The sequence below is a fragment of the Solanum dulcamara genome, chromosome 12, assembly GCF_947179165.1.
Source record: "Solanum dulcamara chromosome 12, daSolDulc1.2, whole genome shotgun sequence".
Taxonomy (NCBI): domain Eukaryota; kingdom Viridiplantae; phylum Streptophyta; class Magnoliopsida; order Solanales; family Solanaceae; genus Solanum; species Solanum dulcamara.
This window is the reverse complement of record NC_077248.1, coordinates 2,528,503-2,554,891: the sequence shown is the minus strand read 5'-3', so window position 1 is coordinate 2,554,891 and position 26,389 is coordinate 2,528,503. Positions and strand designations below refer to the sequence as shown.

Here is a 26,389-nt window from a genome sequence, read left to right as displayed (position 1 = left end):
AAAAAAATATAAATTACAAGTTTCCTATAAAATCAACTCTCTATAATTTCCCCTACCAATTCTTGTTCATAACAAAAAAGATAAAAGACTTGAGCATTTCACTTTTATCTTCTGAAAACTTTCTTTTTTCCCATCAAAACCTCTCGCATTCCTTTCTTTCCATAGAGTCCACCATATACAGGGTGGTATAGTCTTCCACCAGTCTTCCTTTTTTCCTCTGTTGCCAAATTCTGTCCAGCTATTAAGGAGCTCCCTGGTTGTCTTTGGCATCACCCAGCTAACCCCTACTATCAACTTTGAAAACTTAATAAATCTCTTTTTTCATAATAGTGATAACAGCATAAGTGAACAGCAAGGGAGCACAGAAACAGAAAACAACCAATAAATAATTATATTAGACACTTGCAAATAATCAATATCATATGCTTATACATCAAAAATTCAAATATCTAGCTTCTGCATTATGTCAAAACAACCAGTACCCATCTTAACTGGCAAACCTAAGCAAATTCTGGAGGATGGTGTCTCCAAGTAGTCAGTTAAACCATGAGCTGCTGCTTCGACTATGAATTTGGAAGCCGTTTCAAACGACATCTTAAGGAACGGTGAAAGAGACTCGGATATGCTTCCATGTCTGCTCATTGGCTGGTATCCACCAGTATGGGTCATGTAGTCGGCTATTAGACTCAAATGTCGAAAATCAATCTCCACCCCATATATACCGAAAACAGTCTTGATCTCTCTTAAGATTGATGCCCGAGCAGCTTCAACTCCATAGGTGTTCAGCATAGCACGAATATTATTAGTGTATATACGAGTAACATCAAGGTCATCTTGCATTTCCCAGAAGGCACCAAAATCCACTCCAGCAGCTTTCAGGGCCCAATAAGCAGAATCAGTATCTAGGCTTTGCTTCTTTGTTTGATTTTCATCCCACATCACAGTATTTTCAGTTACTTCATACTTGACCATTCTGCACTGGTCGATTTTACCAGAGTTCTTAACATACACTTTCTTTGCAGTCTTTTGGGCAACCTGCATGAGTTAAGACATTTAGTTGATATGCCAGGGCAGCGTCAAGTAGAACACTTGGTAAAACAAGGAGTGTTATGAACCAAAGAATTTCAAAGAAAACAATTTGCCAGTGGTGCATAGAGATCAGGCAGAAAATAACATTTGCACAATAAAGTTTCAGTTGATCAACTCATAGTCTACTCGACATAAATGCTGAAGGATAACGAAATGGTGTGTAGTGCATAGCGAAGTGCTCAATGAAGTGTGGAATAAAGAAAAGCATGTAAGAACATAAAAGGAGGGTAGTTCTATGACTTTCTTTAGGTAATTACTGGATGAGTAACAAAAATGATTGAAGATTACCTGAGCTAACAAAATATGAGGTTCATTGACGAATCTAAAGTGGATCTCAAAATGCAGTCCTTCCACAGCAACAAAGACATTCTTATCTGAATCCTTTCTGCTAGGTCTTTCTTTCTTTATCTTCTGTTTGACAGTTGTTTTAGTCTTTAACTTACTAGTTTTGGTATTTGATATGTCCTCTTCTGTAGGCTGTAACTTAGACGTCTGCTCTTCATTGCCATGGTCTCCAATTTCTTCTTCATCATCAGTACCAATCTCATCCGCTTGTTCACTTTTCCCATCTTCAACTTCAGCAGTGGTCTCAGCTTCATCTTCATCTTCATCATCATCATAATCCATGTCATCCGTGGTTTGTTGTTTCCTTTTTTGTGCGTCTGAACTGAGATCTTCAGTTCTTTCATCCTCATCCTCATCATCATCATCCAGCATCTCTTCTTCATGTCTGGTGCTAGAAGCATTTTCTTCAGTCTCATTTGAATCGACTGATTCCGAGCTTGTCTTGAAGTTCTGTATGCCATTAATTTTAGAGAGCAAGGCCAAATGACTTTCTATTGCATCCTCCAACTCCCTTAAGAACACATATTTTAGGGTATACTCGCAATCTTCTGATGACACAAAATCATGCTTCTTGAGCTTCACTGTGAGCTTGTAAAGTTGAGAAACTTGATGGTTGTAGATTGATAATGGCAAAAGATTGACCACCATACTCTCAATCATATCTGCAACAGTGATCTTCTTCACTTTTGCCAAAAGAGACTGCGCATCATTCCTGAAGATCACTTGAAACTTTTAGGTTTTGCAACAGATTTGAAGAAAGTGTTGTTAAAAAAAGACTACATAGAATCATTATCATCCATGAGAAAAAGCAGTAGGTCATTATATTGTCAATGTGATTAGCTCGAATGGTTTCAAATTGAAAGTCAATACTTTCCCCATCTGGAAACAACAGAGAGATAATTGGAGAATTCAACTTACTTCGATTTCCAGTTGAGGAAGGGGCACGTCATGATGGGAGTCTTAATAGCATCAGAGGCAGTCATCAGAATCTCCTGAAGACGTGGAATTCCAAGAGTGACATTCATTTCTCCACGGCCCGCAAGATGAAAAGTGTTCAGTCTGAAAATGAGAACAACATTTAATACTTTCAGGTTGCATTTGAATGAGTGGATTTCAAAACATTGGGTATCTAAAAAATCTAGCCTGCTCTTCAATATTTAGGCAAAACACATGCTCCAACAAGATACATTATTCCTTGAGATGTCAGCACAATATCTGAGAAGTTTCATTTCATTTATGACTCGGTGCATTAAGTATCTTTTATTGCCGTCTCACTTGGCCTTTTGATATCAATTTTAACTAATTTTCACCAGAATTTTACAGCAGTACTTTGAACAAAAATTTTACTGTGACAGTAATTGGAAAGTAAGCAAAAGAATTAGGCTGGCTCAGTGGAATTTGCAAAGAGTTGAAGGACCAAGCTTCAAGACAGACTTCATAGACAGCAATATGAAATTCTATAAATAGAGAAAATCTGAAATTCATCAATACTGACATAGAAAATCCTCATTCATGGCAAACCATTTTAATATTAGACTAACTCGATCATAGCAAGCCACAATAATTCAAGCAAGTGTATCTGAAATGCATCAATTTAACTGGCATACAAGGAGACATTTAAATTGGACCTGCAGAGTGGTCAGAGATCCAAAACAAGTAGTAAAAAACGAGCACTTTCATTTTCTGTGATTAGTAAGAATAAAGCAGAGTTATAGACACACAATGAGCATGCAAGGTATTAACATGCAGCAAGATAACAATTAAGCGGCTAGACAAGTCTGACATTCAGGAGAAATAAGGATAAGAAAAAGAGATTTGTAACAGTGAACTACCAAATATCCATATAAATGTTTTGCATATACCTTCCTCCAGCTCATCTTTTTTTTTGTTGATAAAGTAGCTCTGCGTTTTATCTTTTGGAACAGTAAAAACAAATTATTCACTTTTTTATATTAATCCTGTAGCTTCAAAACCAATGGAAGGATTAAAGCCAGCAAATAGTATTGTACTGAGCAACATACATATTTGTACTGGTGGTTTATAAGGCTGCTACCTGGTTTCCCTCCTCTGCATCTCATTACTTAAAAATTTTTTTTTGTTCATCTGTGCGCTGAGAATGGGAGTGCTTAGTGATTGGACTACACCAACTTTCAGATCTCAGTAAATCGAAGTTGAAGTACAACCAACAACAACATATCCAGTATAATCCTTACTGTGGAAGAAGACATTGTCATTCTTCTCCTTCAATGGCAGTGGATAGGTACACTGGGGATGGAATGCTCTTTTATCATGTATGTGGATTACTTGGTCAATTACCTGATTGCACTAGTCTCATAGCCATCTCTTTGGCGTCCCGCCATTCCTTCTGGTTAACACAGGAAATCAAACTCATTCTAAGGTAGAGCTCTTAGAGTCCTACTTAAAGTTAAAGCTAGTTCTTTAGTTAGAGTAAGGAGGGCAGAAACTGAGGGGAAAAAAACCTATGTTCTGATGTGGGATAGGAATAGAGGCTATAAGAGGAGTCTCGGGAGGGTAGAATGTATACAGACCTTACCTTTACCTTTGTGGGGGTAGAGAGGTTTTCCGATAGACCCTCAGCTCAAAAGAAAGAAAATATGACAATACCCTAGCAAGATACAAAAGCAACTAAAACAGGAAACCAAGAAAGACCAAAAGGGCAGCCCGGTGCACTAAAGCTCCCGCTATGCGCGGGGTCCGGGGAAGGGCCTGACCACAAGGGTCTATTGTACGCAGCCTTGCCTTGCATTTCTGCCAGAGGCTGTTTCCAAGGCTTGAACCCGTGAGTGGAAAGATAGAAAGCCAAAAAACATGTCACAATGGACTAAATAGAAGACAGTACGCAAGTACTCGGTAAGTTGAAGGTGTGTCATGTCCCGACAAATCACCTCTTCCCATCACCACCCACCATGTACTTCTTCAGTCTACCTCTACCTCTCCTTACATCCACCATCGCCAACCTCTCACACCTCCTCGGGTGCATCCGCACACCTCCTCGTCACGTACTCGAACCATCTCAGTCTCGCTACCCTCATCTTATCCTCCACGACGACCACTCTCACCTTGCCCCGAATAGCTTCGATCCTAATCAAATCTCTCCTAGTATGCCCACATATCCATCTGAACATCCTTATCTCCGTTACTTTCATCTTCTGAACCTCTGTGTTCTTGACTGCCCAATATTCAACCCCATACGACAAAGCATGTCTAATCACCGCTGAGTAGAATTTATCATTAAGCCCTGGTGACACATTCTTATCACACACGATCCCTAACGCGAGCCTCCATTTCACCCACCTTGCTTCCAATACGGTGCGTGACATACTCGTCAGTAACCCCTTACCTTGGAATAACGGACCCAACATACTTGAAATTGCTTCTCCTGTGTATCATCTTCACTTTCACCTCCCCTTTCACATGCTATGTCATTGAACTTGCACTCTAGGTACTCAAAGTTGAAGTACAGCCATAGTAACTTATTTCAAAGAATGTTTGCTACAAGAGCACAATACTGGAGAAAAATGCCTAAAGCTCAAGCAATGATTGTTACGGTAACATGACATTTTGATTAGCATTTTCATTAGGAGATACCAATCCGTTCGCATTTCGCATCTCATCGTGGTCGAAAAGTACTTAACACAACAGATTAAATGACATACTTAGAGAAGAAACGAAAAGTATATTGTCTTACGTCATTTGGGTTGAAGGTTCACCTACTGACTGACCAGCAAGGACACCAACTGGCTCTCCTGAATCTGCCAAACTTGAGAAGTATTTTTGCACCACTAGTTCTAGAAAGTCCACCTCCTCCTTTTTCAGTTGCTTCAGTATCTCTTCCTTTTTCACTAGCTTCCCTAAATTTTTCTCCAACTTTTTTGTTTTTTTCTCCCAGAAGTGCTTCACTTTTTCTTCCAGGCCATCAGGCAATTTCTCAATATAGGAATTGAGCTTGCATCCATGCCGCAACTTTTGGCAAATGGATTCTTGATTCTAAAAATCAAAAAATGGATAAATGAGTCAAGACACAAGACACAGAGGATACAGTATATATACATGTATAACAATAATCCTTGTGAACATCAAAGAAGTAATCACAAAAATACCAAAAATGAAAAATACCGAGCAATCAGTTCATTAGTAACACAAAGATTAAAGAAATTACGGCATAATAAGCACATTATTAACTTCTATATCATTTCCTTACATAACCAATAACGGATTAACATCCAGAAAATCCCACTTCGTTCAATAAAGAAAGCAACTAAAGTGAATTCCTCCTTAAAATAATTTTATTTCCATCCAGTTTTACAAGTAAACTCCACTGTTACATAAAGTAAACATTCAAACTTGAGAACAGCATTAGAAGTCATAATGTCAAGATACTATAGCAAATTTGACTTTTAGTAAGTAATGTATAATAATAGCAGTTGACATGAACTTTTAATCAACTCAATAAGAAAATAAAAGTAAGATACATCTCTAATCAAGTTAATAATTTATATAATGGACAAAAATTTGGATTATCTGTATGGTAAATCTTACAAAATCAGCCACATTTTATTAACGGTAGTTAATAATCAATAAAATAATTCGAATTCAACTTCTTACATTTTTCAGTGCTTTGAAGTTTTTGAGAAAACTCGTTCGATGCACATCAACACCATCTTCTCCATAATAAAATTGGATAATTGAACCATCTGCATCACGGACAGTATAATCATAACAGACTTTAAGAGATTCCAGGTTTTTTATCAAACACCTTTGCAGATATCCACTGCGAGATGTTTTGACAGCAGTATCAACCAATCTGTACACAAGGAGCCAACAGTCAGGCAAATAAATGCAAATATGACCAACAGAACAGTGACTGATGGAGTACATGATAATGGTGATTCAGAACCACTAAATAAAGAGATATAGGTAGTCCCCAACCATTTCCTCACCAGAAGAAAGAAAGTGGAATAAAGATGTATTCTAAACTATGGGGTGTTATTTAATAAGAAGTCAAGCCACCATTCAATAGCTAGAGTTTTTATGCTTCAACAAAACATTTAAGTTTGTTTAAATAAAAAATAATCTACTCAACTAGTTCGACAGAATTGCACCTCAAGTCTGAAATGCAAAACCCCCAAGGATGGCAAAAGAAGTAGCATATAGAACACCAAACTGAAGGACAGACAGAAGGTGGAAGTTAGATCTGGCAGATACCATAACCAAAATCCATAGGAAAAAACTGAAGGACTATAAATCATAAAGGTGAATGCTTAAAAAGGATTTTGAAAAACACTTTGCGGTTTTGAAAAGTCTAGACTCTTGTTTTGAGAGAGTGTGCATGTGTGTGTGTGTTGCTTCATGTTTGTGTGTGTGAGTACAGATATATAGAAACATATACCCTCACCATATATGGAAGTTTCCACATTTTATGTACAATCTGATTACAAAGCACTACTTTCAGTTTAATTCAGCTACTCTTTAATGTGATCTTCCCGTTAACATTTGAGTATGTTAGTTTAAAATAAGAATCTTCCCATTGAATTTTAATGGCTTGTTTTAGCAGAGGAATATGTGGGCCCTCATCCTGACTCCCCTTGCCATCTGTACAGAAAGGTCTAGCTTCATTTTCTTAAATTGCATGTCCTAGGATAGGCTTCTCTCAAATGACAGCCTGAGCTCAAAATGGCTACATTTTTCTTGATCAAAATGAGTAGTAATTAGACACAATGACAAAACGAAGAGAGAACAAATCACATATTTACCCTTCACGACCAGCCATGCAATGAAAATAGTACTCCTGGGGACGAAGTCCAGAAAGAAAGCGATCACTAACATAACCTCCTGCCCTAGAAGCACAATCCCATGGTGGAAAACAGGGTAAAGTCTTCCCAGAAACCATTCGTGGCACTCGTTTTCCTTCCAACTCTTGTTGGCCCAGATACGAGGAAATTTGTTGAAAATTAACCTAAAGAAATGAAACATATCCATCAGTCGGGATAGAGACAACAAAATAATGATAGTTATGATAAAGCTGAAGTGTAGGCAAAATGATATGGAAACAAAAACTTTTCTGGTCAACAATTGAGAAGTCCTGCAAAATCATGCAGATCATCCTAAAACAAACTCTACAAATCCTAATAATGTACATACTTCTAAATAGTACACCAGACAAGAATCCAAAAATCTATAACTGCATGCTTTCCTGTGCAATGGCATGCTGCACTCTCTCTCTCTCAAAACAAGAGTCTAACCTTTTGAAACGGTTAAATGTGTACAATCATATAGTCTAGCATAACACTATATCCAAAACATAAAAGCATCATTAGTGCTAACAAATTTAGCAGAAAAAAAGACTATAGCATCAAAACCTACATGAAAGTAAATAAATACAAAAGCATTTAAAAATGATAGCTTTAACCATTTAATTTAAGCTTCAATAGAGTACTTCCTCATACAAACTTTTAGGTCGTGCCAAACATGCGACTCTTTTCTTATTAACAGTACCTTCTATTCTTGTATCAGAGCGCTTATGCGGATCATTACACATTACAGTACATTAACATGTAAACCCAGGTAATTCACAAACATTTTCACTGGAAAGCAATCAGGAAGATCATGAAAAATTAGATTTTCTCAAATTATTTTTACCAAAAATTCAATTTTCAAATGTGCAAGGTAGTTCATTCTCAGTTCTATGATATTGACAATTTCTTATAGGACCTTATAAACTTTTCAATTGCACAACAGGGTAAAACATGCAGTTGTTTACATGAGCTCCTAAATCTATTAAGGAATTCTGCAACAGTGAAAATGCAAGCTTCTTCCAAGATTATGGATAATGTTTAACATTTTATGAAAACCATAACTTATTTAAGCATAACAAGCAGCTATTACATGATAGCACCTCTACCCTTTTTTAGATAAGCGAATAGGTTACCCTTTACTTCCCCAAATATTTTTTTTTGGTTCAAGATCATGTTACATAGATAATGATTACAGAAACTTACAGCCGCACACTATCATGTTTCAACAGTTTTTACCTCATTAGAAAGTATTACCACAAATGAAAATTATTAAACTCGTACAAACTCTTTCACTCCCAAATTTACCAAACGCATAAGCAGGATGTAATAGAGATAGCGTACAAAAAAGTTTAGAAGAAGCTAATTTTGTCAAGGTTTATAACCTATGATTAGTCATAGCAAACCGCATGTCTTGAAGTAAATTGAGAACTTACTGAGACCTTTTCTTTAAACTGAAAACTTCCAAGACATATGGATGAGACAGTAACATAGCACCACGCTAAATTATGAGTGTTGAGAATTAGCCCATAAATAAATAGAAAGATTCCCAAGTTTTACCAACTTACCGTACTCCCCTTTGCCCCAGTAATTGTCATAAGGGCGATGCAGTTTCTGGGAAAAGGTTTCAACAATCCTTTCAGCAGCAACTCTTTATTAAATTGTGAGCCTTTATTTGCCAACTTATTTTTCATTTTCATGTCTAAGGCTGCTGTGGCAGCTTCTTTGTTGCTGCTTATTGCTTTCTCAATTTCTAGTTGGAGCTCCAAAGGGCCTGCAAGCCAAATCTCCAACATCAATAGTCATTGAAAATGGACATACCGAAGAAAAATTCAATAGTAAGCAATTGTACAGGACACTGGAACTAAATATCTCTTTATATGGAGCATACAAGACCTAAATGATTAATTTTCTTCATTTATACTGGGATATTGACACCCTACACATAAGTTTGGGAAAGATTTGCAAACTGATGGCATATACACTGAAACCTATGGAATCATTTCCATCAGACTTGATATATATTTTTGCTTCTACAGTTCAACGTAACTTCGATTTTAATGTCACTATCAAATCCCTAACTAATGTCCCTAATTAATCTAGTCAGTGAAAAGTCAAACTCTTGCCTCAAACTCAAACATTACAGGAAGCTATTTACTAAGGCGAGTGTGTGTGTGTATATATATATATATATATAGAGAGAGAGAGAGAGAGAGAGACAGAGAAAGATATAGAATTATAAGAGCTGACAGCAATCATTTTCTGATAGAGATGGAAGAAGAAAAAGTTGTTACCGCAGTTTTGACTGGTTACCCTTAATAGCCTATGCACGTGAAAGCTAGAACAACACTTACAACCTCAAAGAGCTTCTTCATGACATACTCACCTAATTCTCCACGCTTGAACTTCACAAAATCACAATGAGCCTCTTCACCAACATCATCTCCTTCAAGTTCTTCCTTCCTCCGAATATCATAATGTGGTAAGATGACGAGATCATCAACACCACAAGTGAAGCCATGCAACTGAAGAGAATGAGGAAATTTAGATGAAGATTTCACCAAGCAGGCATATAAGGAAAATAAACATGTCAGGAGAAGGAAGAAATAAAACAGCATAGCGAACCTGCAAGAAAATAGTAAATAAACGACTCAGAGCAGAAAGTAAAATGCCTGCTTTGTTGGATCCATAAAGCTCCTGAATTGTGTGAACTAAACCAAACTTTCCAAACTGAGCCTTGTCGATTACACCACGCACGAGCTCATTTTTCCAAATTAAGAACTTATTTTCAGCGGTTCTATCTTCTTCTTCTCTTGACTGATACTCAACTAGGCGACTCTGGCTCAGGAAATATGGATATGGAATTTTCCCTTTGTTTTTGACGGTACAAGGTGCACAACCATTTGTCAGATGATTTAGTAATGCAGTGATGACCTACAAGTACAAACTTAAAATGATCAGTTCTCTACGAAGTTGGCCTTTATGATTAAGCTAACATCACACCCAAGGCCTCAAAATGAGTGCATAATGAGCTTGTTTTCACAAGTCTTCACCTGCTTCCCTGTCCAAAGAGGCTTTGGTTTCCACACAGCAGGCAAGATAGTCTGCACAACACCTTCAAAATCTACTACAGAAACTTTATTTGAATGATTTCCAGAAGTTGGAGCAGGCCCAGCGGCAAACACACCAGATCCATACAGAAGCTGATTGAACTCATGAAGGGTCAAAAAAGTATTCTTCATGGTAAGAATCACTGCACTTACAATATGATCCTGGAGAAGATGAATAAGTCAAAGAATTATTAGGAGAAATATAGAATAAACCGATAACAAGAAGGAATCACAAAGGTTGTTGGTGACAATGTGCAGTTTAGTTACTCAAACCTGAATCAGGCCTCTAACTGTATCTCCCTTAGTCGGAACAATGTACTGTTCATTAGCGTTTACAATGTTGTATGCTTCAGCACGAGAAATTTCATCTTGTGGAAAGTGGACATTCATTTCATCACCGTCAAAATCGGCATTATAGGTACTGAAGCAATACAAGAGCAGATTAGTCCAGGAAAGGAAATTTTGTACCATTATGTACATGGAAAATCAAATAGAGAATTCCAACCTGCAATTAGCATAGTGCATGCGAAGAGTTTTCTCTCCTTTCAGTACGCGGACAACGTGGGCCATTATACTGGGCTTGTGAAGCGTAGGCTGCCATCAAATTTTTCCAGTTAGACATTGTGCAGCTATGGAAAAAGAGTAGCAATGCAACACAAAGCAGTTATGGATACACATTCCTTATTTGTTAAGCCATCTATGAGATATGAGAACAATTGTGCCTCAATCCCAAGCAGGTTGGACTCGGCTATACGAATCCTAACTTATCATGTCACTCCATTTAAACTCATCTCAAACCAATATTATACAAAATAAAAATATGGAATTCTTTCATTCATGTCGGGGTTTCTTGGAGGAGGACTGATTCCTAAAAAGAATGGAGCTAAAGAGTTGAAGGATTTCAGACCTATAGAGTGTGTACAAGATTTGTAAAGATATGGCACCTGGGCCTAACTCAACCCCGAAAGTTAACTCATGAGGGAGGATTGCCCAAGTCCATATAAGGAGACCACCAGTCCATTCCCCAACCAATGTGAGACTTTTTACCCACTCTAACACCCCCCTTCAGGCCTAGGCCCAACTGGAGCGTGAACGGGTGCCCAAACAGGGATGGACATGGCTCTGATAACCCATGTAAAGAGATGGTACCTGAGCCTAACTCAACCCCAAAAGCTAACTCATAAGGGGAGGATTGTCCAAGTCCATATAAGGAGACCACCAATCCATTCCCTAACCAATGTGGGACTCTTTACCCACTCTAACAAGATTATTCTAAAGTATTTGACTGAGAAACTCAAATGGGTGGTGTACAAACAAGTGGACAAACATCAAATAGCCTTCATAAAGGGGACAGATGAATGCCTTATTGACTGCTAATGAATGTGAGGATACCAGAATACGGGGACAGACACCTAGGATTTTATGTAAACTAGACGTTGTAAAAGCATATGATCATGTAAATTGGGGGTTTCATGATAAAGAACCGCGGATATGGGTTTTGGGAGGAAATGGATAAAGTGGACAATTTGTTTGTGTTAACACTATCAGGTTTTCTTTTTTATGAAGTAAGGTGTTATATAATATAACTGGCATCAAGAAGATGCAAAATAGTACAAAAGAAGATGGGTTAGCTCCATTACAAAAAGTAAATTTTCCAGGGCAGGTAGCTAACCAAAAAAAAAAAGGATTGCATGTCAAGCCAAAGTTAGAGAGCTAATGAAATCTAGAAATGGAAAAACATCATTTACAGGGATAGATTACTCCAACTAAATAGATGCCAAGATTAGAAGTACTGACTAAGACAGCTAAGTGAAGCGAGAAACGAACAAAAGAGTAAAAATGTTAATGTAAATGAAGAAGCACAAAGGGAAGGATCATTATATTTAATGAGCTAAATTACTGACATTGTTGCATTGCCTCAAACCCCCGGCAATCACATACTTATCAAATTTGATATCCTTGCGTGTGTTATAGATAGCAAAGCTACAGTGGAATATCCATCAGAACTTCTTTTTCCTTAATTACATAGTATTATAGTTGCCAAAGATTAATCTGTTAAACAGCAGGTTCTTTCGTTAATTTGAAAATAGCAAATACACATCTAGAAGGAAGCATGAAATACTGCATATAACTAGCTCTAAAGACTGAAGCAAAAAAGCTTTACCTGTCGATTCACAAGAACAACATCCCCATCTTGTAAGTGACGATAAACTACTTTGCCTTCAAATTCATACTCATTGTTCCTCCCAGATTGAGTCACCGCCCCCCTTGAAGAAGGCAATTTTCTAGATATTGCTACACGCATCTTTTTGCTTGATGGTAGTTTTGCAGTAGCTATTCTATCAGCAAAAGAGACAGCGCCAGGATGGTTTTCAGGCCCGTTGATGATAGCATCTCTCATTTTAGCAGCATTCCAAGGAGTCAACCTCTGATAAAAGAATGAGATATTAGCAGAGAACGAGCAAATACGGATAGTGCTAAAAGTTAAGCATTCAGCTCACATATAAAAAAAATGTCAAGAATAATTTTCTCCTCTTTTCCTCTTTCACCATTTTTTTAATTTTCATCTTCTTGTCATTTCAAGTAACTAATATTAGTCTAATGAATTTCCATGAATAAACATGGCTATTGAACAATACAAAGGTTTGGGATATATTTTAGCTCTAACTAGTTCATTATTAATTCAACCCTTGTAACATAGAATAAGGAATCCTATACAAATCCTAAGCAGCTTAGATGAACCTTGCACATATTTAAGCAAAAAAGACAACATTTTCCACAGTCCTGGTATATGAAGCTTCGCTGACATTATGCTCTACAAGGAATTATATGTAACAGTAAAAACAACAGTTGGAAGCTACCCACTCAGTTATTATCAACCCTTCCCTTCCACCAGAAGTACAGGTGCTTCAATTTCAGGCCTGAATTTTTAAAAACAAGACTTAGTATCCCACCCCCACCCCAACTGCCACTCCCCAACAAACCCAAAATAAAATAATAAGTTTGCATGACCCTTGAATATGTCGTCTTAGTCCTTCCAAATTAAGCTACTCTCTTAGTTAATAATGCATGCTTGAGACCATCGTTATAAGTGCATCCTTCATAAAACTAGGGCACTTACTCAGGATGGCCAGAATAACTAGATACATTCAGATGTGCTTGACAAGAGAATCTCATTGGTACAGGATCCAACACTATACCCAGTTTCATCTTTAGTTGCTTTCCAATTATTCTTGGGAAACAACACCAAACTGCCTTTAACCTCCTATGAGCCACTCAGGATGACATTGATTTCAGGTAGGGTGGTAGCAAGATTAAAGTGTGCATGTGAGAGTTTGAGAAAGCTTTCTGCAGGTTGAAGGCTATGCAAGCTGACTAGGTAATTTTTCTGTGATTTAGCCAAGACCTTCAAAAAAAGGATTTTAAATAAATTTTACTTAAATACCTGAGTACAATAATATAGAAGATAGTTCAGAATTTTCTCAGAATATGGTGAGAAATGCACGTAATAGGAAAAAACACCAAAGCACAAAATATCAAAGAGATACAAAGAAGTCGTGGAGGAGGTCAGGAGACAGTGATGAGAGCACACCCATGCACAGAAGCATAGCAACTACAAACTGAAAATTTCTACATATATTCCAGTTTGCAAAAGATGAAAGTATCGTCCCCAGATAATTTTAGCCAACATTCCACAGCTAGCAAAGAGTTCATTAAATAGTGGTAATTGCTCTTGTAGAAACTTTGAGCACAAGATGGACTGAGCATCCAAATAGACTGGTAACCACATTAAACTCCAGCAACGGTAGTAGGTTCATATATATATATATATATATATATATATATGTGTGTGTGTGTGTGTGTGAGATTAAAGAAGCAAAAATAAACTCTATCCAGGAAAAGCTCTGATCACAAACAAGTAGACCAATAATAAACCCGTACAATTAGAAGTAGAAATTTCGCCGGAGAAATAACAAACAAAGTATTATGCCTGAATTTTTGATATGCTGCCCCCCCCCCCCCGCGACCACCACCACCCCACCCACAACCGAAGGGAAAACCAAAAATAAAGAAACAGCAGCACCAGGAAGAGGAGAGGGGGTTGATCAGTAAAGTAAAAGAGAAAAATTATGCATGCGTAGTACTTCAGCTTCCATTTTCGTCCACTCAATAACGTCTAAGACTATTGATAAAACAACAAGATAAAATAATAAAAGGGCAGCCCGGTGCACTAAAGCTCCCGCTATGCGCGGGGTTCGGGGAAGGGCCTGACCACAAGGGTCTATTGTACGCAGCCTTGCCTTGCATTTCTGCCAGAGGCTGTTTCCAAGGCATTTGCTGAATCCTAGAATATTAAATACATACGTAAGAAACTTGTTGAAACTTGTATTTCTTGTTCTTGTTTAACTTTCTCGATAGGTAAAGAACAGTAGACAGAGCACAGCTATTCCAAAATAAGTAAAATTTAGCTTCTTCACCCATACCTCGGGATAGGTTAGCCTTAAAGCAAAATATGGTGGAATTCCAATTTCATTGACGGATAAATAAGGATCTGGAGATATAACTGATCGGCAGGCAAAATTGACTCTCTTCCCCATCATTTTCTGGCGGAAAATACCTTCTTTCTTCTCCAACATTTGACATATGCCCGAACCAACATCTTTTTGACCCGGACCTGCCATTTGATATAGAAGATACTGCTAATCAGCCTAAAAATGATTGCAGTCGGTCCCCAAAACCGCAGAGTAGATTTAATTGCCCGCAATAGAAAATGAAACTACAAGTCAGCGGTAATAGCAAAAAAACACCATCACACAGACAACATTGCATTGAGAATTAGATATTGTTTCAAGGAACACATGTAGGCCCTTGCTTTCTTTAGAGATCAAATACCACGCCACATACATGCAAGTCCACAGAAAAATAAACCAAGTAAAATTCAGACAATTCTTATCTGCAATCAAGTTTCAACTCCATTCCTATTTGGATGGTTGAAGACCTAAAAACAAAAACAAAAATCCCTCTCTAAAGATCAAAGTTTTTAAATGAAATTATCACACAACTCCGCATGATATCTAGGCAAAAGTCCAAGGATGAAGTCTCACCGTCACCCTAACAAAAATATTTTCACGTGTTTGGTCCAAGTCTTTTGTACGTACATCATGGCACTTTCTTGGTGCTCTTATGAATAAAATAAAATTCTTAATTCACAAAAAGAAAAAAGGGAAGAGCATGTGCCTCAAGTATCAGGAAGATTTAATGAGTACAACTTAAGTTTGTCGTGGAGGTATCTCGTAGATATTACAAAAAATTTGCTCATCAATTATAATTAAGGAGTCCAACATTTTGTGCATTTTTAAAATCCTAATATTTGAAGAAGAGCCTCACAATGTTTACAACCATCCATTATTTGTCAACTAAGTTTACAACAGACGTTGGAACCCTAAAGTTCCCAACATTCAGTACGTAACCAATTTAAGTTCCGGGAAGTTCCAGGTTACAGATATAAGCCACGCATGGATCTTTCGGATCCAGAAGAAGGGCAAGTGAAAATTAAATAAAATACTGCATTCCAAAGGTTCTAGAAAGAATACTTAGCAGGAAGCACCCTCACTCAAATACATTTAAAAGCAGTGGTTTTAAAAGATAAAAGCTAAAACAAATAACATGGTCTATGGGGCTTGAAGAGAAAAACGAGAACTTACGCACACGCTTCTTTAAAGTTTAAAGTGAAGACGTAATTTACGGAAAATCAAAAGGTATCATAAATATATAAATTTAGTACTATACTAATCAAATTCCAATTAAAATAACTAATTATTTCAACACCTCATATACAATAATGACGATATTAATCCAACTCCTCAAAGTTGAGGTTCAAAGAATCAATCATTTCTCGTAGGGACCACTTTGCCCGTCATTTTGAAGCGTACATGTATCTAAAACGCATGGCTTGCCCAGGAAGCAATGACCCTTGACCTCATTTCGCCTCGTTTCATCACTTTAAGAGACTGCTTATTTTAACATTGCTTAAAGCAGCACAGCCAACACAAAAAGAGAGGACTAAACTCACCAGAAGCTGTTTTGCTATCAAACAGCACATTTACAGATTGTTGAAGATCCATCAAGCGGCTAATGATCTTAGACCTTCCAGCCTGGTTGATATGAGCATTTCCCAAAGCCATATTTGACTGAACGACCTTACCAAGAAGAACAGTATGTGGATGTTCCATAATCTGAAGAGACATCAACACTTAAATGTAAGCAAACGAGGGATATAAAGATAGGATGAGAAATTCCACAAACCTCCCATGAGGTTTTGTTTTGTAAAAGGCCTACCACCCCCTGTGGTTTCAAATGATGCACAACCCTCCTTTTTCATAATTAGTATAACAACTTATTTTGTAACTTAAAAATGGACAAGGTTGCCCAAGGGTGTGGCCTAGTGGTCAATGAAGTGGTTGAGAAGAAATGAGGTCACAGGTTCAAATCCCAGCGTAGACGAAAACACTAGGTGATTCTTCTCATTTGTCCTAGCCTTGGTGGACAAAGTTACTTGGAACATGTTGCTAGTGGGAGGTGGCAGGTAACCCATGGAATTAGTTGAGGTGTGCAAGTTGACTTGTACACCACAGTCATCCAAAAAACAAAAAAGGACATGGTTGCCCCTTATGTATTACTTTTATGCTTACTTTATTTTGTATACTTAACCAAGATATAGTATGCACATGATCATCAACTTAATCCCTTGCATCCCAACCCGTTAACAAGAAGTTATAACTTTGAAATGGAAAAGGCAATGCATGACACAAAGGAAAAAGGCGGAGAGACCTAGTCTAATGTGTAAATTAGATATTGAAAAAGCATATGACCACGTGTCAAAGGATTTCCTGTTAAGAATATAGAGAGAAATAGGATTGGCAGGAAATGGATGGACCAGAGGTACATTTGCATTATCACAGTTAAGTATTACGTTTTAACTAATGGTGCTCCAAAAAGAATTTTTGCAGTACAAAGAGGATTAAGACAAGGGGATCCTCTTTCACAACTTTTTTCATTCTCATCATGGAAGGATTCAGTAAACCAAGGGCTAAAGTTGAGCAATTTGGGTGGGTGAAGGGGTTCAATGTGGTTAAAGGGAGAACACATTAACCATTTCATAATTGGTGTATCCAGATGACACTTTAGTGACGTGTAATGCAGATTTGGAGCAAGCCAAAATCTTAGGGTGATGTTAACTGTTAGAGTGGCATTAACTATTTTTGAAGTGCTATCTGGAAGGAACAATAACAATTAGAAGAGCTCAATGTATCTAGTCAATGAGGTACATAATTCGTAAGTGTTAAGGTGGGCTCCTTCCCTCAACATATTTAGGACTCCCTCTTGGAGCAAAACAAAAGTCTAACACAATTTAACGAGGAACTAAACATTCGAGAAAACCTAGCCATTTGGGAGAAAACATTACTTGTCACTTGAAAGTAAGATTGGTTCCTGGTAAATAGTGTATTAGATTAACTCCCTTGTCATGTGACGTTACTTTGCCCATTTCCTGCGAAGGTGCTGAAAAACATCAATAAAATAAGAAGGGTTCTTTGGGAAGGTAAGAGAGAAATTAAATGTTTTCATGTGAAACGAATTAAAGTCATAAACCCAAGAAAAAATAGAGGCTTGGGGGTCAAATCTTAAAGATTACAAAATAAAAGTAATAGGTGATACATGAGAAAGAGCTCTTTGAAGAATGGTGACACTGGAGAAATATGGTATGCATAACCAATGGAGTACTAAAGAAATAATAGGGCCAATGGTGTGAGTTTATCGAATACATGAGAACTTTATGGGCAATATTTGCTGAAAGGATATCTTGTAGTGTAGGATATGGTTTAAAAGTTGAATTCTGGCATGACTACCGGTTAAGTCATGCACCCCTGAAAAATCAGATCATTGCTTTTTTCAATATTGCCAGAGAGAGATTGATGGTGCTCATTATCGTAATGGAAATGCATGTAAAATCCTCATTAAAAAGAAGAGGTTTAAACTATCGGGAGATGAGTTCAGAACATAGTTATTCAATCTGCTGGAATCCTTCACTGCGCCACTTGAAGAAAACATTGATACATTAGAAAGCACCCAGCAAAAGTTAATTTACAATTAAGTCGGGTTATGTATCGCTGATAGAAGGAACTTCCCTAGGACCAAAGTGGCCCTAAAAAAGACTTGGAAGTCGAATCACGAATGCACCGACTAAAGCTGCTGTCCTCTCCTGGATTGTAGCCCACAGAAATTATTTGACACATGAGAAATTACAGAGGAGGGGATTTCGACTATGTAACAAGTATTATGTGAAAAAGAAGAGAATCAACTGTCTCTTGCTGCATATTAACACAACCCATGGGCTCTTCTTCTGAACATCCTGGGATTACAATGGATAATGTGAGAAAGTACCCAAGAATTGCTTAAAAGATAGGTGGGAAAAGGCATCAAGGAGTAGGAGAAGTTATGGAGGACAGTACCAGCTCGCAGTTGGCAGAGCATATGGAAAGAGAGAAACCGAAGATACTTTGAAGGAAAAGTGAATACTATCATCATGATCAAATACAATTGCATTTTGTCACTTCCCTTTCAGTGGAGGAAGGATTACCTAAAAGAGCCAGATCTATTATAGATTTTATCACAATTATGTATAGATGATGAGAAAAGTTATCTGTGCTTTTTCTACTGTCTTTGTTGTACATAACCCAGCACCATCTTAGTGCTGATACTATTTTACTGAAAATTTACTGTTTCAAAATATATTCAATTATTTCCTGAAAAGCATATGAAGGTCAGCCAAATGCAGAAACTCCAACTTTTTGGACCATGAAGTGTACTATGAGCTACGGAGAGGGCCAAAAAGGTAAAGGTGTTCCCTTGAGGAAAAGCTCTCTTACAGAAAAAACTTTTGTCATGCCAATAGAACAAATCGACACAAACCACTGTTGTGGATAGAATGTCGGACTCGTGGAATGGATATGATGTCTCAGGCAGACATCTATTCTGGCTAGCAAAGAAGTTCAAATTACTAAAAGGGGAATTAAGGATGTGGAATAGGGAGGTTTTGAAGAGGGTAGAAGTGAACATGTGGGAGTTTATGAATGAGTTGAGGAGATGGAGAAATAGAACGCAAACTTAGATATTGCTTGAGTACTTCCCCGGGTAGAAACATAAAGCTATAATATCCACCAAAAGTATCAGAAAAGACAGAAAAACAGCATTCAAAGATTCTGAATTATTAATTTCATTTCTGCTGCTCAAGTACTGGATAAAGATAGAGGAGAGATTCAAGTAACCTTGAGATAAAGACCTAATGTGAAATACTTTTTAGAATCTGTGCATGATATAGCTATATCAACCAAATAGGTACTATATGCAATATATGCAATTGACAAAACTGAATGTCAAATAACCTCCCAAAAGTTCTAATAGTGTATGTTCATTCTTTTTTGATAAGGAATAGTGTGTGTTCATTATTGTCCTGCAATTTAGCAGCAAATCTATGCGAGAAAAATTGGACTATTACACACATTTTTTGATAAGGGGCTATTATACACAAGTTTGAAGAACACATCTTGCCTTACATGGTTCTTAGTGCAGACTGACAAGAGAAAAGCATAAATACAAATATAATAAAATTTGAAGTGGTGTTCAAAATGCTTTTTGAGAATTAATTTTTTTTTTGAGAATTAATGGTGTTCAAAATGCTTACAGAGTCACCCGCTTTGGCTGGAGGACGGAACTTGATTGGTGGTACAAGAATGGAATCCAAAAAGAACATAGAGGGCCCAGCCACCTTGTCAGGTGTATTACGGTGCTGGCTCTGAATATCACAGAAGAATGTGCAAAGAGGAGCTTCGTTTTCCCATAAATGCTCTATAATATTTCTGACCTGTCAATTATAACAAAAAAGATTGCTAAACAGAACTACAAATCTATATAGCAGCTAAGATATTATTATCATCAGAATAATCAAGCAAAAGATGATAAACAAGATATTAGAGGAACAACTAGAATACATGTAAGCTACAAGCTTATTGCTCACGTTGGAACTTGGAAGCCATACCTGAGATGGTAAATGTGCCACTGAAAATGAGTCTTTCTGTTGCACAACCACATCAGGCTGTTCACCCCCTTGCCTCTTGCGTGCCTTAGAATTTTCTACTCCATCTGTGGAAGTCACACATAAGCTGGTTTCAGCCTCCCCTAACGGCTCGGTGGCATTTACAACCTCAGGGGAAGGATTTTCCTCACTTCCACCAGTGTAGTGCAGATTGAACATGCGACCACCGTTGATATAATTTTCCGTAATTTGCTTACTTGAGATATCCTACAAACAAAAAAAAATCCAATTGAGCAGAAAACAGCAGTTTAATAGTTCATAAATAAGAGGTAATATCTATGCCTGTAGAACTAGTGATGTCATTTGACTCAAGAAAACATTTCACAGAAGAAATCAAACATCAAAGCTACTAATTGGCAAACTCCAGAAATCAACAGAAAAATCATCAGGATAGATGATGCCGGCATCAGAACATTATCCAATGACATCATACCAACAACAACAACAACATACCCATTGAAATCCGACTAAGTGGGGTCTGGGGAGGGTAGAGTGTACGCAAACCTTACCACTACCTCGTGAAGGTAGAGATTCTGTTTCCGAAAGACCCTCGCCTCAAGTGCATCAAACCCAAGTACAAGAAGAAGAAAACAAAGCAAGGCATAACAGTTAAACGAAAATCATTGTAAGGTCTATAAGAAAGACACAATAATAACAGTAAAATAGTGTGATAATCGAAACACAATAAACAACATAGCGAGAACTACAAGAACAACTAATATGACAGAGACTAACAAGCATACGCCTTCGCAAGTCAAGATAACATTCTACCCCTACTAACCCCCTACCATTATACGGAACCTCCACTCTTTCCTATCTAGAGTCGAGTCCTCGATAATATGAAGTTGCGCCATGCCGTGTCTAATCACCTCTCCCCCAATACTTTTTCGGCCTACCACTACCTCTCCGTGTACTTCCTACAACCAACCTCTCACACCTCCTCATTGGGGCATCTGCGCACCTTCTCTTCACAAGTCCAAACCATCCGAGTCTCGCTTCCCTCATCTTGTCTGCCACAGAGGTCACTCCCACCTTCTCCCGGATAACCTCATTCCAAAAATCAGGTATTTCTAGAAATATATTCATATAACAGACCGATAATTAAGGCAGACAACCCAATCAAAAGTACCTCCCTTTCTGAAAGATCCATAGTAAGACAAATTTAAAGAGGAATGTATATAGAAAGCACAAATATGAGCAACTCATGCTCAACCAGAAGTACGGAATTAAAACAGGATGGGCGGCAACAGTTCTTCGAAAGTTTAAAACAAACAAAAAAACAAAGGCACCAGTGAAGCTGGAAAAAGAATTGATAGCTTATTTTACCTAGTATTTAGCAGCAAAAAGTAAATAACCACAATTAAAACACGTACACAACAAAGCTTATCCAAATAGAGAATTTTAAATGGAACATGGATAGAGAATAGAGAATGGTATGGGGCACTTCCAAGGAGGGGAAATACACAGTCAAAGAACTACTGCCTCATGAGCTCTCAGAATGGGTTGCTAGACAACTGGCCATGGAAGCATGTTTGGAAAATTAGGACTCCACCTAAAGGTACATGCTTCACATGGCTTTCTCTTAATGATGCTGTGATGACTCATGATAACCTTTGTAAAAAGAAAATAGTTCTGGTCAGTAGATGCCATTTGTGCCGTCAGTCTCTGAAAATGTCAACCACCTTTTTTAGCAATGCCCTTTTGTAGCATACATCCGGAACTGCTTCATCACTATGTTTGGTCTACACTGGTCTTTCCTCAGAACATCAAGGCAGCCTAATCTAGCTGGATTATTATTTTTTTTGGAAAGTTGATAAAACCATCAAGAAAATCTGGAGAATGATTCCAGCATTAATTTTTTGGAGCGTCTGGAAATGAAAGAAATCGCAGATGCTTTGATGGGATCTCAACTACAAGCCATACTCTAAAAGTTAGATGCCTAGTCAATCTGTTTAGTTGGAACTTTTTGTCTCTTGTTAGTAGTGTTGACACTTTTTTAGATTTTGTTTGCTCTTTGATCCTAGCTTAGTGCTCATGTAAGGGAACTCACTCTCTTTCTTTGTACACTTTTGCCTTTAGCATTACCCTAATTCTCTTTAATGAATCCTTTACTTCATCAAAAAGAAGTTGAACATGAATAGGAAACTGCAACTATGGAAAACATGCAGGATGGCTAAAGCAACACTAATAAAAATAAATTATGCAAAATAGACTGAGAAGAAGGCAGCTGTTAAGCTATTTGGTTCTTTAACGAATTTTTTAGTTGTTAAATATGGTTCTTTAACTATTGACCACACTTTTTTGTGTACATCTGGTGGAGATTGCCGGCTGGGGGGAGGTTACTTAATAAATGTGATTTTGTGATAGCTTATACTAGGGAAAGAGGACTATTTGTTTCGAAAACTGCATTGGGTTTGAATAACAGCTCCTTGACCACAACTAGATTAACATCTCCCCAGTCATGCTTTCAAATTTAACAACCTGGTGCTTTTATGAAACTATTTACATTTTCAACTGGTTTCTCCATAGGCATAGAGGTGGGTAAATGGTATTGCCCTAAGGAGTGTCTTGTTTGAAGAGGGGAGACATATGGTATTAGGAAATGTTGTAGGGCTCTCCACTTTTTGGTATACAACTTGTATACGACCAAGTTGGCCTTGTTATTATCAATGGAATCTTTACTTGATCAAAAAAAATGGAAGGTTGTCCAAGATCACTTAAGGAGACTGCAACTCATTCCACAACCAATGTGGAACTTAAGAACCCCCCCCCCCTGCTGCCCTGCATGCCATGATCTGATAGCTAGCGAGTAAATACCATAACAGGAGGACCCAACATTGAGAAACAAAATATAAATTGATGGCTATGGCTCCGATATCATGTTAATTTAAACGTGTGACCATCTCAATTAAAAGATTGAACTTTTTTTTTTGAGATCTCAATTGAATGCTCAAACTTTTAGATAAGATGGCCCCACACTTCAACATGGTATCAAAGCAAGCAAAGGTCCTAGGTTCGAGTCTCACTGCCACCAATTATTAAAAGAATATTCCACAAACTTTACCCATCAAAAAGAATCAAGCCCGCGCATGACGGACCGTGTTGAAGACAAAATTAAGTAAACAAAAGAGTGCTCTCACTAACAGCTTAAGCTTTTAGATGAGATGGGCACACCCTGTGCCAAGCTATTTTTTTGAAAAATGATATGTCAAGCTTAGGACAAAAAACATCTACTTCGTAACAGAATCAATACTCATTCGGTAAAATCAGGAAGGCAATACAACATGACATCCAAAAATCCAAACAATGCAGCTTTTTTAAAAGGAATTTGAACAATGCATTAAAGACACCAATGTGATGAAAAGAGACATACCATACGAAACCGTCCAAAACTAGGTTTGCTAATCTTTGGATTTTTTGCTTGGCAGTTGCTACATTTCACAGTTTTCGTCTTGAGAATTCTATCAATAACTGCCATAGCTTCAGTAAACTGGAAGTTATCCCAAGATGGCCTCTTATTGTACTCACAATGATCTTGCATATTCAAATCATCCATTGTACATGACATATGGCTCCCTTCACTTTCCTCCCGATCAGTAGAGTTATCAGGAGAAAGGGCATCCATCATTTTGGCCCCAACAACATCACCTTTTGCAATTAACTCTAATTCAGAAACACACTTTTCAATCTAACGCAGAAAAGAAATGCAGAGTATTAGTACGGAAAAGAATATATGGTTATACAAGTGCTAGGAAAAAGAATTAACAATCCCATCCAAAAAAAAAAACTTACCTCTGCTCTTGATGCCCTAAAATGGAAGCAATAAAAGCATGTCCTTTGCAGAAGATTGTGCAGCATATTGAAAAGCAAGGGATTGTAGACAGGAGAAACAAGTTCAATATGACCACAGTGACCAGAGCAGAGACTTTGGCCACATAATTTACATCTGAACAGGTTGTCACATAAACAAATCAACGCAAAGACATGAACAAAGAAAGAGAATCCAACAGAAGGAGAACAAATTTAACATAGTGACTACAAAAAAAATTAGTCATTATATTGCAAATACATAATTAATATTCAATATTTAAATTGGGTAAAACAAACTATACCTACAGTCACGTGTCTATATATTTCTCAATATATTTTACCAAAATATATTTCACAAACATATTAACTTAAGCAAAAGACAGCCAGTTGAATAAATATCAAATTCAAATCATTACACCTACAGTCCAGCATAGTGTGAGACTTAATAGAGCTTACACCTCCCCTTCAAGTTTCGGTTTCCATAGTAAGAAAAATAATTACTCTAATTATGATGGAGAAAAGACCGTACGTACTTGTATAGATAGACACTAGGCATATAAGACACTGTAATCAATTCCGAACTCATGAAAGCAATAGTAAATTAAATATATTACTATGGGTTGTTTGGTTTGTGAACAATTTATATTGGGATTATAATATGAGAATTTATTGTGATCTTTGAAGTATACATTCAATATATACATCAATTTACTTATTAAAAAGTATACTAATTAATGATTAAAGACAACACGATGTGGTAATTCTTTCATCTAATCAGTAGTACCTGATTAGTTCAAAACATGCATGCACATTTTAAGAAACTTACTGAGCACGATCATCAAGAGGACCCATTGCCGGATCATAGAGCCCATTAGACACTGGTAGCCCTAATCCATCAAGCAAATTAGGGCTTGTGACTTTTACAACACTATGCCTACGAACTTCTTCATCTGTCATGAAACTGAAGTGGACCGCCTCAACGGCCTCTGATGCACCCTGTAAGCAGTATCTTTTGTTACATAACTACCAAAAAAAAACATCCAAACAAACATGTAGCCCAAAGGTATTTTTCAGACAGAGCAGCCAGTAACAGTATTAGCACCCTATTTGCACTTCGGATATTAGTGGGACATTAAGCATAAGAAATCAATGGCATGGAACATCCACATGAAGCTAATATTTGGCAAACAATATGGCCTAGGGTCAACAAAGTTGGAATAGACCATGAGAGACCAAGATTCAGTTCAAAATAACAACCACCGCAGCATGCCCAGTGTAATCCCACAAGCCGGGGTTGGGAGGGTATAATGTACACAAAACTTATCCCTACCTCACGGAGGTAGAGGGTCGTTTCCAAAAGACCCTCATCTCAAATGCAGCAAATCAAAATAGACTCAACTCAAAACAACACCAGGTGATTTCCCGGTAACTAGGGTAGGCGCAAGGTGGCAGGTATCCGGTGGAGGTGGCCAAAATTGGCCTTGGCACCACGTTATAAAAAAATAAACAAAATGCAAGCAGTGGCGGAAACACGTGGAAGCATACACAACACATCATAATCAAATTCACTAGATTTTGTGTTCTAAACTTAAAACCCATTGAAAAAAAAAGTACATGGGTTCTAGTAATATATCTATCTAAACAGATATAAGGAGGAAAAAAAGGAGAAAAACATAAAACCATTAGCTCCACCGGAAAAGGGGACAATAGTAGAAAACAAGTTCGGCCAGAAATTAATACATAAAACAAGTTCAGATTTGGAGAATTAAACTATATAGAGAAGATGGGCATCGACAAAACTATATATTATACGATTTATGGAAGTAATATCGAATATCAACAACAACAAAAACGAAAATAAACTGAAAAATACAAAAAATAATAATAATAATAATAACAAGACAAAGATACCTGATTCATCTTTAAGTTTCAGTTGAAAATTTTTGAATCTGAAGCTTGAAATTCGAGCTTAGGTGAGCTTAAGTCTCTGTATATTTTGTGGCGGAAGGTTTGTTTGGAGGCTGTGGAAGAGGAGGTTTTGAAGAAATGGGTTTAAGACAGGGTTTAGT

The 26,389-nt window shown here is 37.4% G+C and overlaps 1 protein-coding gene across 1 annotated transcript; it reads right to left on the bottom strand.

Annotated features, from left to right (window-relative positions):
- Positions 1 to 370: 370 nt before the first annotated feature.
- On the bottom strand, positions 371 to 26,389 carry LOC129875962 (DNA-directed RNA polymerase I subunit 1). The gene is made up of 21 exons (XM_055951224.1): positions 26,232 to 26,389; positions 25,147 to 25,316; positions 24,303 to 24,456; positions 23,884 to 24,198; positions 20,454 to 20,717; positions 20,100 to 20,279; positions 16,431 to 16,593; positions 14,842 to 15,032; positions 12,522 to 12,785; positions 10,863 to 10,951; positions 10,631 to 10,778; positions 10,301 to 10,519; positions 9,873 to 10,181; positions 9,634 to 9,772; positions 8,816 to 9,021; positions 7,209 to 7,411; positions 6,061 to 6,259; positions 5,144 to 5,442; positions 2,353 to 2,493; positions 1,378 to 2,146; positions 371 to 1,035 (listed from the first exon to the last, which is right to left on the bottom strand). Exons 1-21 carry the CDS (start codon positions 26,238 to 26,240, stop codon positions 442 to 444), a joined length of 5,025 nt encoding a protein of 1,674 aa, XP_055807199.1. The 5' UTR covers positions 26,241 to 26,389; the 3' UTR covers positions 371 to 441.